The sequence below is a fragment of the Tachysurus vachellii genome, chromosome 26 (genome assembly GCF_030014155.1).
Source record: "Tachysurus vachellii isolate PV-2020 chromosome 26, HZAU_Pvac_v1, whole genome shotgun sequence".
Taxonomy (NCBI): Eukaryota; Metazoa; Chordata; class Actinopteri; order Siluriformes; family Bagridae; genus Tachysurus; species Tachysurus vachellii.
In genome coordinates, this window is record NC_083485.1 from 7,736,509 (window position 1) to 7,749,263 (window position 12,755).

General features: G+C 37.6%; 1 protein-coding gene across 1 annotated transcript; it reads right to left on the bottom strand.

The window, feature by feature from the left end:
- Positions 1-1,218: 1,218 nt before the first annotated feature.
- Positions 1,219-11,041, bottom strand: LOC132841383 (myosin heavy chain, fast skeletal muscle-like). Its single transcript, XM_060863737.1, has 38 exons — positions 10,835-11,041; positions 10,600-10,743; positions 10,231-10,387; positions 10,099-10,126; positions 9,901-10,009; positions 9,670-9,762; positions 9,494-9,557; positions 9,313-9,411; positions 9,127-9,230; positions 8,913-9,051; positions 8,647-8,765; positions 8,411-8,560; positions 8,134-8,304; positions 7,731-8,031; positions 7,574-7,638; positions 7,402-7,489; positions 7,179-7,296; positions 6,966-7,089; positions 6,735-6,871; positions 6,291-6,546; positions 5,929-6,171; positions 5,651-5,827; positions 5,418-5,563; positions 5,225-5,315; positions 4,658-5,047; positions 4,437-4,563; positions 4,153-4,271; positions 3,851-4,047; positions 3,589-3,772; positions 3,317-3,482; positions 3,090-3,214; positions 2,664-2,972; positions 2,359-2,562; positions 2,150-2,275; positions 1,894-2,064; positions 1,658-1,762; positions 1,484-1,579; positions 1,219-1,371 (listed from the first exon to the last, which is right to left on the bottom strand). Exons 1-38 carry the CDS (start codon positions 11,039-11,041, stop codon positions 1,219-1,221), a joined length of 5,802 nt encoding a protein of 1,933 aa, XP_060719720.1.
- Between the last annotated feature and the right edge of the window lie 1,714 nt (positions 11,042-12,755).

Consider the following 12,755-nt stretch of genomic DNA (forward strand, 5'->3'; position numbering starts at 1 on the left):
GAAACTTTATCCAATTTTGTTTTGTTTTTTAAAATTATTTTGAAAAATCCAAAGTGATAATGATAGTTTGTATTGTTACATTATTTAACAAGAAATCACTGCTTTGATTGCGAAGTTTATATTATGTTCTTATGCCAAGATCACCAGAAAATTAAATCATGATCTTGACATACAGTAACAAAAGTTGTTTTGATTCACGAATGAATTTTCTCGTTATCTCGACATAACAAAAAGGAAAATTAATTATACATGGCCTCTTAAGACTTCTGTACATTTACCAGCAACAACACAACAACTAAATATTAGTGGTGTAAGACAGTGTCAATATCTGTTTTTGTATCTGTGTCTGTCTAGTGCTCAAAATATATGATGTGTTTCTTTTGTGTTAACCCTACCATTTGTTTTTCTGTGTAAACCACTCTATTTGCTTTTCTCACCATTGTGTTGTGTGTGAAAAACCAATTACCATGTCATTCTGATGTTTGATGTGGACATTAATTGAAGCTCTCCTGTATCTGCATGATTTTATGCATTGTGCTGCAGCCACATGTATGGCTGATTGGATAACTGCAGAAGTATGCAGCTGGTCCTTTTCAATTGTACTGTGTATTGAGTATTATGAGTACTCAATACACAATACACTGTGAATATTATGCATTCAGTATTGTATATTTTGTGAATTGTGGGCTATTCTGTGAACCTGTTGCTGACTCCAACACTAAACCAAATTCTTTGTAGACTTACAGGATATTCTAATGTTCTGCTTCAAATTCTATCTATAAGAAGCAAAATTTGTAGCTGTAAGCATAAGAAATCACTAGCTGGCTAAATACTGTAATTGGCTAAACATGTTCTGTTATGTTTTTTCAGATTTTATACTGGAATTATCCAGTAATATCTATTTTGTATACCAGATCAGGAAATAGGTTTTTACATTTACTTATTCATTGTGATCTCTGATAAAATTATTTTATTGACAAGAATAGCAAGAACTACTGATTAATTATATACATTTTTATTTAATATTGAATGGAAATCTTATTTCTGCTATATAGTCATATTTTATAACTGCAGCATAATCTTGCTTCAGAGTTTTACTCTTCTTTGGCCTGTGGAACAATAGAAGAAAAAAATAAATTTGTTAACTTCTATATGTTACTTAAAATCCCACACCTAAACATAATACATTAATTTTAAGAAAAATGTAAAAATTCATATTTAAAGAAATTCTTTACTGACCTTTCCACTATCACGACTCTTAGCCCTGAGCTTATTGACTTGGGACTCAGCAATGTCAGCACGCTCTTCAGCTTCCTCTAAATCATGCTGCACCTTCCTGAGCTTGGAAAGGTGGGCATTAGCCTGTTCCTCCTGAAAACAAACAGTTGTAGGACATATGTGATATTGTCCAAACACTTATTCTGGAGAAAGGCCTAGCATATTCATTGATCTGCATTACAATGCTTGGGCAAATATATCTTACCACTTCCTCAGACTGTCTCTTATAGGCCTTGACCTTCAGCTGCAGCTTATCAACCAGATCTTGCAGTCTGGCAATGTTTTTCTTGTCCTCCTCTGTCTGTGAATTTCAATTTTTTTTAATTAGTTTGCATTGAAATGTTAATAGTGAACTTATCATTTGACACTGTATACATACTTGGTAGGTGAGCTCCTTCACTCTCCTCTCATATTTGCGGACACCCTTAACAGCCTCGACTCCACGTCTCTGTTCAGTATCAACTTCATTCTCCAGCTCACGTACCTGGGAGAATCCACAGACAAAACATTGAGACATTCCTTGCAACATGAATTCTGTTCTGTATCCGAAATGGGGCACTGGAATATGAAAACCTTGCAAAGCTTTTGAGTTAAAAAATAGCCTTCAAGTCATACCCTGGACTCCAGTTTCTGGAGTTGTTTCTTTCCTCCCTTCATGGCCAGATTCTCAGCCTCATCCAGGCGGTGCTGGAGGTCCTTGACTGTAACCTCCAGGTTTTTCTTCATCCTTTCCAGATGAGCACTAGTGTCCTGCTCCTTCTTCAATTCCTCAGCCATCATTGCAGCCTATTGTAATATTGCAAGATTATTTTTCTACCTGATGCTTTACAACTGATTAGCAATATGTAATATAAATTGTACCAATACACACATCTGTGATAGCTTTCTTGGCCTTCTCCTCTGCATTTCTTGCTTCCTGCACAGTGTCCTCAACCTCACTCTGGACTTGAACAAGATCAGCCTCCAGCTTCTTCTTAGTGTTCAGCAGACTTGTGTTCTGCAGAGAAAATACGTAAGAAATTATTATCCTTTCTTACCAGTCATACATATTTTAAAGAAACAAGTTGATTTAAAAAATACCTGAGAGTGCAGCAAGCCAACACGCTCACTAGCATCAATCAGCTCCTGTTCTGCCACTTTGCGGCATCTCTCTGTCTGTTCAAGGGCAGCTCTTAGCTCCTCAATCTCAGCCAGCATAAGAGTGTTTCTGCGCTCCACCATGGCTACTTGCTCTTTCATGTCCTCTTGTCCTCTCAAAGCATCATCAAGGTGCAGTTGGGCATCCTGAAAGCAAAAACAAATATATATAAAATATTTTTAAAAGCTTCATTTATAGATCATCGGACACATGTGGAACACTGAATTGTACGAATTTGATATCACACCTTGAGTTGTCCCTGGACATTCCTCAGCTGTTTCTGTGCCTCAGAAGCTTGGCGATTGGCATGGCTGAGCTGAATTTCCATCTCATTGAGATCTCCCTCCATCTTCTTCTTAATTCTCAGAGCATCATTCCTGCTCCTAACCTCAGAATCCAGAGTACTCTGCATTGACTCAATCACCCTCTGGCTGTTCCTCTTGATTTGCTCAATCTCTTCATCCTTCTCAGCAAGCTTCCTGTCAATCTCACTCTTAACCTGGTTAAGCTCAAGCTGGACACGGAGAATCTTTGACTCTTCATGCTCCAGTGTGCCCTGTGAATACATTGAAATAGAAGTAAAACATAATCAGTTTTAGGGTGAAAAACAATTTGCTGACAAAAAATCTTGAATTGGTATCAATTGTCGTCATGTGTGCTATTATCTGTCTACCTCAGCCTCCTCCAGAGCAGTCTGGATCTCAGCCTTCTCAGTCTCTATTGTCTTCTTGGCCTTCTCAAGCTCATGGATGCTCTTTCCAGTTTCACCAATTTGTTCAGTCAGGTCTGAGATCTCCTCTGTTCACAAATTGTTCAACAATTGTAAATACAGATTGTGGGCACAACTAAGATAAAAAAAACATGTTAAGTGTCAATGAAATAGTTCAGCGTGTGACATACGCTGCAGATTCTTGTTCTCCCTCTTGAGTGTTTCGAGTTGGTCAAGAGCTTCCTCATAAGAGTTCTTCATCTTGAACAACTCAGTGCTCAGACCACGGGCCTCCTTTTGGGCTCCCTCCAGTTCAGCCTGACCCTCCTCATATTTCTGCTTCCATTCTGCAAGGACCTTTAAGACAGAAGCAACACAGATTTTGTAAAATCTTGTATGAAGACACCAAACAGAAATGTAAAACTTATTAATTACATCTCAGTAAATAAATTAGACAGATTACCTTATCAAAGTTCCTCTGCTTCTTGTCAAGGTTGGCAGCCAAGGAATTGGCTCTTTCCACATCAATCATGAGATCCTCCACCTCACCCTGAAGTCTCTGCTTGGTCTTTTCCAGAGAGGCACACTTGGAGTTCACAGCCTCAATTTGTTCCTCAGCCTCCTGCAGACGCTGTGTCAACTTCTTCCTGTTAAGCATTCAATTTTGTTTTAGATATGATTTTGTACTGTTTTTTCAGTATCATGAAGTTTTGTCTTGGACATACTTGGCTTCCTCAAGTTCCTCAGTGCGCTGGATAGCATCAGTTTCATATTTATTTCTCCACTGAGCAACTTCGCTGTTGGCCTTAGACATTCCACGTTGTAATTCAGCCTTTGCCTCCTGCTCCTCCTCAAACTGCTCCCTGAGGAGATCACAATCATGACGGGCAGACTGCAAACCATGGGCCAGGGCATTCTTTGCCTGTGGGAAAGAAGTATAGGTTGTTTACTATTCCTTCATAAATACATATCACCTGTGTGTCACCCTTAATGTATATGATGTGATAGAATTTCATTAAACATTTACCTTAACCTCCTCCTCCATCTGTCTCTTGAGCTCCTCAATTTGCTGAGTGAATGCTTGCTTGCCTCTTGCCAGCTGGGAAATCAAAGCTTCCTTCTCTTCCAGTTGACGTGAAAACTCACCTGTTTGATTGCAGATTAGATGTTAAACTAAAGCAAGTCTTGTAGAGAAATGGTGGTAGTGTCTTCAGTTGATAATGTGATAAAAGGCTAATTTCAGTGCATATAAGGATTTGTTATTTTACTCTAATTTACAACATATTACAGAGAGACATGAAGGTTTCTTACCATTTTCAGTTTGTAGTCTTGCTTTTTGAACACTGATGTCATTAACCTGGCGTGCATTCTCATCGTTCTTGGTCTTGACCTCACTCAGTTGGTCCTCAAGGGTACGGCACATCTTTTCAAGATTTGCCTATAAAAAAATTTGTTTTAGTTAATTGAACTGGAATAATCTGTAACCTTGACAATTATTACATACTGAATGAACATTAAATATTATTTTCAACCTTAGCTTTAGCAACAGCTTCCATGTTGCTGGAAAGATCATCAATCTCCATTTTGTATTCACTCTTCTCCTTTTCAAGTTTCTGCTTGACTCTCTGCAGGTTGTCAATTTGTTCTCCCAGCTCTGCCACGCTGTCAGCCTGCTTTTTGCGGAGGGCAGCAGCAGTTGCTTCATGCTGCAAAGTGGCTTCTTCAAGATCACGACGCAGCTTCTGGAACTCAGCTTCTCGCTTCTTGTTCATCTCAATCTGAGCTGCAGTTGCTCCACCAGCCTCCTCAAGTCTCTCACTGATCTCCTCAAGTTCTCTGGAGAGATCAGATCTCTGCTTCTCAACCTTGGCACGAGCAGCACGCTCAGCCTCAATCTCTTCTTCCAGCTCCTCAATACGGGCCTATTATTGAAAGAAGACGGCACATTTGTGAAGAACTGTATAATTAAGTAGAGGTACTTTATACACACCTTGTCAGCACACTTTCATTTGGATCTGTATCACCAAGATGCCAACTATGAGTTCTCAATTGATTTTACTATTATACGCAATAAAGTATGAAAGAAAATCTTTAAATACCTGAAGCTCCTTGATCTTCTTCTGATGCTGAGCACCAAGAGATTGTTCATCCTCAATCTTGCTAAGAAGCTGGCTTATTTCAAAGTCTTTCCTGAGAGAATTGAACAATAACATTTTTCAACATACAAGATAGAAAGATAGATTTATTTATTTCAAATGAGTTGATGGACTTTCTGATTTGCTATATACTTACTTTTTCAGCTTCTCCTCAGACTGCTGCTTGTCATTCTCAAGGTCCATGATGGATTCCTGAGCCAGTTTCAAGTCACCCTCAAGCTTTCTCTTAGCTCTCTCTAGATCCATGCGGAGTTTCTTCTCTTGCTCAAGAGAACCTTCCAGCTGTGAATACAAAATATTTCTTTAGGTAACTTCTGCGGAATCACCTTTTTAGCAAGCACTTTTGCAATTCTGTATCACGTTGCTCACATCATCCACTTGCTGTTCAAGCTTAGTCTTAGATTTTGTTAAAGTGTTGACTTTGTCCTCCTCTGCCTGAAGATCATCAAGGGTCTGCTGATGTGCCTCTTGGAGGGCCTTCTTCTCTTTTGTGAGTTTGGCAATGCTCTCATCTTGAGTTGTCATCTCTTCTGTGAGGTTCTTAACCTGCATTTGTGAGAACACAATTACTTTATTTGTAGAAAATTGATTAATTAGATAAACAGTGGCAATAGTTATTTTTTTGCTGTCTGTAACAAAGTAAAGACCTTATTTTCTGTGGCATGTTTCTCCTTTTCCACTTTAGCCAAGGTGAGCTCCAAGTCATCAATGTCCTTCTTCAGCTCAGAGCACTCGTCCTCCAGCTTCCTCTTCTTTGCGGTCAGCTCAGCATTGATCTCCTCCTCATCTTCCAGTCTCTCAGTTGTCTCTTTGAGTTTAGCTTCAAGCTGGATTTTGCTCTTAATCAGACCCTCACATCTCTCCTCAGCATCTGAGAGATTCTCAGATTCCTATTTATAGTGCAAGAAAGGCTCATAGTAGATAAACTAACAATTTGGAAGTAAAATGAACGTAGACATTGAACTGATATTTTATATTCATAACTAAATTTACTTAATGAAATTCTTACAGATGCAACTTGAAGTTGCAGGTCATTCTTCTCTTGAAGCAGTGCCACCATCTTTTCTTCAAGCTCCTTCTTTTTGGCCTCAGCCTTGGCAAGATCTTCCTTGCATTTTGTGAAGTCCTCTTTCATGGTGGAGAGCTCCTTCTCAGTTTCAGCACTCTTCAGAAGAGGCTTGATCTTGTAGTACACCTTCATCCATGGCCAATGTTTAACATTCATAAATGAGCGGATGTTGTACTGTATGGTGTCAATGGCCGACCTTTGAGAATAGAAATGGTTTCTTGTCTACATTTTGTCTGAATTCATATCTTATTTAAATGTTATTGTTATCGACATAAATAAAAAAAATTGGCAAATAATAAAATTTTAATGAACAGATATACATTGATGAACATATATTTATATTCCTAGTTTAAAACAGTTTCTGGTGACAACGTTATAAAATACCTCCTCTCCATCATCTTCACAAACTCTCTTCTCATGAGGTAACCACGGCAAAGAGCCTGAGTCATTGTGACCAGAGAAGCCAGTTTTTCATCTCGCATCTCTTCAAGAACACCCAGCAAACCAGCTTTGAAGAACACCTGGAATAAATGGCAGGATTTATATTATTTGGACCTCAATTTACTTTACATCTACAGAGAAAAAGAGAATATTAAGAGCTTTTTTCATAATCACCTTAGTGTGTCCAAATCTATACTGGTCATGGTCAATGTCAATGGATCCCAGAAGTTTCTCACAGGCCTTCTTGTTATCAATAAACTGGCCTTCAGGAATAACACTGGCATTCAGCACTTTGTATCTGTAAGAATATATAAGTATTTATCTCAACAATTTAAGACAAGAAAAAAATATATATAGACACAAATAATATTATGGAGTTTTTTGTACCTTTGCTTGAAGTCTCCATAGAGGATTCTGCTGGGGAATCCCTTTCTGCAGATTCTTATACCCTCCAGCACACCGTTACATCTTAGCTGGTGGATAACCAGAAAGTTCTCCATAAGACCTGATAAAGACCAGAAGAGAAGTCATTCATGGTGTAATGAAGTCAACAGAATTTTTTGTTTGCACGGCTCACAGTGAGTCTACTGAGAATTCTTTCAAAATTTACCTGGAGTCTTAGATTCATTTGGAATCAGGCAACGCACAAAGTGAGGATGGGTGCTCCTCAAGTTGGTCATCAACTTGCCCAGGTTCTCCTGTGTAGTAAACCTATTATTTATACAGTACTTGCATCTAAAATATAATTGCATTGATCATAATGAACTGTAAGTGTAACAAACCCTGAACTGTGAGGACACAGTCTGCATGGAACCACCCTTCTTCTTGCCTCCCTTCTTTCCAGTCTCTGGATATTTTAAAAATTATAATCACAATTACATTCTTAAGCATAAAACTAAATAATTAGTGTAAGTATGCCTTTTAAATAAATGAAAGTACCCTCAACAACAGGTGGGTAAAGGGTAGCAAGCAGTTTAACAGAAGACTTCTGGTACAGCTGCACAACAGATTCATTCAGTGGGTCCTTGTTCTTGTCCAGCCAGCCAGATATGTTGTAGTCCACAGTACCAGCATAGTGAACCAGGGAGAAGTGGGCCTCAGCTTTGCCTTTGGCAGGTCTGGGTTTCTGGAAAGCGTTGCACTTGCCAAGATGCTGATCATACAGCTTGTTCTTGAAGCTGGTGTCAGTAGCTTTGGGGAACATGCACTCTTCTTCCAGGATGGAGAAGATGCCCATTGGCTGTTACAATAAAGAAGTTTTGAATACAATAGAATTAGTTTTGAGGATACATTGCAGAAGTTGCAAATGTACAAAGCATAATGACCTTCATGGATACCACACCTTCTCAATAAGTTCAATGCAAGCAGCCAAGTCCATGCCGAAGTCAATGAACTCCCAAACAATGCCCTCCTTCTTGTACTCCTCTTGCTCCAGGACAAACATGTGGTGGTTGAAGAACTGTTGAAGTTTCTCATTGGTGAAGTTGATGCACAACTGCTCCATGCTGTTAAACTGAAAAGATGGAAGAGGACACTCTGTAGGTATTCAATATGATTCAAACAATTTTTAGGTAAACACAAACACAAACATATCACACAAACACAAACATATCACATACATCAAAGATTTCAAATCCAGCAATGTCCAGCACACCAATGAAGAACTGTCTGGCTTGTTTGGTGTCCAACATCTGGTTGATGCGTATGACCATCCACAAGAACATCCTTTCATAGATGGATTTGGCCAGTGCGCTCACAGAGTTATATACCTGTAAGTACAGATGTTTATCAGTTTCATTTAACTTCTTTATAACGTGCCTGATTTACAAAATGCTCTTTACTGTGGATTACATACCTGTGGTACAGTCTGTCCCTTTGTCACAAATTCATTTCCAACTTTCACTCTGGGGTAGCACAAGGCCTTTAGCATATCCGCTGAGTTCAAACCCAGAAGGTAGGCGACTTTGTCAGCCTCTGTTAATAGTAGCAAATTTACACGTTATACATACACCTTAATATAAGCAAGACAAAAAGAATATGCCTAAGATTTTGTGGGTTTTGAATCACAGAACCAGAGCATTCATGCTTGAGACAATTATAAAAATTAAAGATGAGTCTTACCCTCTGTGCCATCAGGCTCAGCCTGCTCCTCACGCTGCTTCTGCTTGAACTTCATGTTACCATGATGAAGCACAGCTCCAGTGAATTTGTAGATGCTCATTTTCTCTTCATTACTGAAGCCCAGGATGTCAATAGCAGTCTGTAAACGAATGACAGTTGTTAAAGCCATAAGGATTTATAAAGTACTCCAATACAATTAGCAAGAATCCCTTACATCTGTGGCAATCAGTTCCTCTTTATCATTAATGCTTGGCACTGTGATCTGACCCTGACTGCACATGGGGAAGTCGTAGGGGTTGGTAGTTATGAGTGTCATTTCTGTGGAGCAAGGACAGAGGTTAAAACAAAATTTTGGCTAGTGTAAGCTGTGCAAAGTGTAAATGTATATTATATTCTTTACCAATCAGCTCAGGCTTTTCATTAGTCATCATCTGGTAAAAGATGTGGTATCCTCTCTCATCAGAAAGCTGGAATGTTACTCTAGACTTCTCCAGCAGATCTGTTAGGACAAAGTGGCATGTTATAAACAAAAGCTAGGCTAGTAAAACTAGCGTCAGTGGTGTAACATGTAGTCAACTTACATGTCTCAATGTCAGCACTAGACAGTTTGCCAGATGTGCCAAAATGAATTCTGATAAATTTACCCTGGTTAAAAAACAAATAATTCAGTGTCAGTTTCATCAGAAATGATACAACCAACAGCAATTTATATAATCGTTTTGCTGAAATATGTTGCGCTGAATAGAATTAAACTTACAAAACGAGAAGAGTTGTCATTTCTCACAGTCTTAGCATTACCATAGGCCTCAAGCAGAGGATTGGCTGCAATGATCTGGTCTTCAAGAGATCCCTGAAACATTCATTTTAATTTGTTTGTTTTTTTACGACATTTCATTTCAAGTAGGTAGAGAAAGAATTTAAAACCCAAAAACCCCGGCCTTAAAAAATAGTGCCCTGAAGACCAAATGGAGTTTGGTTCATACTGTACCTGCATTTTGCTGGAAGATTCCTTCTTCTTGTCACCATGCATTGCGACTGTGGCAAAGTACTGGATGACACGTTTGGTGTTCACAGTCTTTCCAGCACCAGATTCTCCACTGGTTTAGATGAGATAAAATGATTACTAACATTAAAATGAGAATTCTAATCATTTTTTGTATGTACTCATGTAATAAATGGTACTTACGTAATCAGAACAGACTGGTTCTCCCTATCTGTGAGATAAAAATCAGATTCAATTTCATTGATAAATTTTAATTTAAAAAAGTAGGAAAATTTCATAATAAATTTAATATTTGCATGGTTAAATGTGTCTTACCAGTAAGCATAAACTGATAGGCATTGTCAGACACAGAGAAGATGTGAGGTGGAGCTTCCATGCGCTTTTTGCCTCTGTAGGCAGCCACCACTTCTGCATCATATACTGGGAGCCACTTGTAGGGGTTCACAGTAGCACAGAAAAGTCCAGAGTAGGTCTGAAGTAGATATGACAGGGAAGAATACATACAGTACAAGAGTTACTATAGAAATTATGCAATCCTATCTGGTCAGCCACCCTTTGTATCACTCGAACTTTCAAAGTTTATAGTAAGAAATCATCTCTTTTTTTTTTTTTTTTTTTTAACTAATGTAGGTGTTTGTAGAGTAGTGTAATTATTATTTAGTGTTGTACTATTGTTTATCTTACGTAGATCATCCATGCTGCGTAACGCTCTTTGAGGTTATACAACACAGAGGCTTCATTGAGGTGGGTCATCATGGCCATGTCCTCAATCTTATCAAACTTAGGAGGATTCATGGGGTAGACATCATCCTCCTTAACCGTTCTTGTCTGTAAGATAATCAAATAATGCACATTTAGTGTGAATGACCTGTGTATAATATTATGAGTTAGTGATTCGATTTTCAGCTTCAATTCTTACCTCCTTGTTCACAAGCAATTCAACAGTGACTTTGCCACCTTCTCTGCTCTTGATTGTACCCTTAAGGTACAGCTCTTTGTCATCAGCTACATAGCAGGCTGCCTTTGCATCAAAGGGCATGTTTTGTGCCTCAATTCTCTCCTTCTCTGGCTTACGGAGGTAAATGGCAGCCTTGCCGTAAGCGGCCATCTCTGCGTCCGTGCTCATGGTGGCAGTTTTCTGTAATAGTGACACACAAAGTGACAAAATTAATTAAATGAAATTTATCCTTTGTTGCAATTTTAACATCTATATTTTTTAAATAGTATTGTAAACGTGGTGATAATTTTTTTTGTGTAGCATTCAAGTACTTTGAAGTATAGATCAATGTTCTTTCTTTTACAGCTTATTCCAAAATTATGATCCTAATGTTGCATAAATTACAGTACGGTAAAGATGTTTATTATTAAATGTTTATTTATTTATTTTTTTAAATAAGAAGCGATTAGAGAGTGTCATATACTACTTAAAAGCAGTATAGGACCATCCTAAATTCTTTCTTTTTAACAACTAGTACAGTCTCTTAATATAGTGATTGTCATCTCTGTTTGAATTACCTTCCTGTGCTTTCACAGGTGTCAAATCACAGATCTGTAAAACAAACAATCATATAATGTATTTGAATATATGAAATTAGATTAAACATATGTGACTAACAAGTGTTTACAACAGGGTTCAGTATGTTATTTCAAAGTTTAAATTCAGATTAATTTCAATGGATGTTCAGCTCAACCTAATATATGGGAATGTAAGCAAAATGCATCATGTTACTTGTATAATCACATTGGTTTTATTTAAATATTAAATTTTAAAGTTGCAGTAGTTCTGTAATTGATCTATTAAATTTTTGAATTACACAAATAATGTAATTCTTCTACAGAATAAATACAGAATAATTCAATTGCATCTTACCACACACAGGAACTTTGCCAGACTCCTATACTTCTTGTTCTATCTGACAGCTACTTATATTAGTTGTGTTCTGCAAGCCAAGCAGAAGTTATATACAGTATGTCCAGACTAATAAGGCTTGGATGCTAGTCAAAGAACACTTGATGGCAGCAATCCCATTGTGGACACAAAAGTATTTTACTTAAATATTTGAATATTCTTTTAAAACAGAATTGACCTTCTAAAAGTAGATTGGTAGTATAATTTTGTATTGGTTTAAATATGGATATCCTGTTAAAATGGACATGACTGATGAATCTTCACAGCTTATATGTTTGGTAGTATATAGTATATAATATATAACGGTGAGCATAAATCACTAAAAGATCAGTAATTTTATGGTGAAAAAATGTTTAATGCACTGCTTGTAATTTATCTCAAGTAGAATTTCACATGTCAACATATGTATGTCACTCTGTGAAACCTGAACCCAGGATGAGTGTTCATAAACCATTTAAGGAAATGGGGCCATGAGTTACATGTCATGTGTTTGGTTCATATTTCATCTGCCTGCATTTCCATAGCGTCTTGTGCCACACTCACCATTTATTAAATTAGTATGTTACTAAATGCAGATGTGTGAAAAATTACCAAGCTAATAACCTTGCCAGGTTTAGAAATTTGAACTCCCCTGGTATATGCGTTTATGACATACAGTGAACAAAATGGTGTTCTAAAGTTATGTGTACATGCCACATGCTCCTAAAATAATTAACCTGTCACCTTAAGCACACATGTCATATATTTTATTTTATTGCTATGTTAAGTTTTCATTACAGTTATTACCAATTTATAGAATCACTCCATATCTTTTACCTTGCTCAAATCACCTCATTAGACAAAGGGCTGCAATCGTATAAAAATGATTGTGTGAAAAAGCTTGAATCAGAACAGAATTATTAATCAAATGGCTTGTATCAGACAGTACTGC

What these genes read in the sequence shown, in the direction of transcription:
- LOC132841383 (XM_060863737.1), bottom strand. Translation starts at nt 11,041, where the DNA reads ATGAGCACGGACGCAGAGATGGCCGCTTACGGCAAGGCTGCCATTTAC. An exon ending in TGAGCCTGATGGCACAGAGG is followed by an intron (nt 8,766 to 8,912) that starts GTAAGACTCATC and finishes TACTATTAACAG; the next exon opens with AGGCTGACAAAGTCGCCTAC. An exon ending in CTGTGTCCTCACAGTTCAGG is followed by an intron (nt 7,490 to 7,573) that starts GTTTGTTACACT and finishes TTTACTACACAG; the next exon opens with GAGAACCTGGGCAAGTTGAT.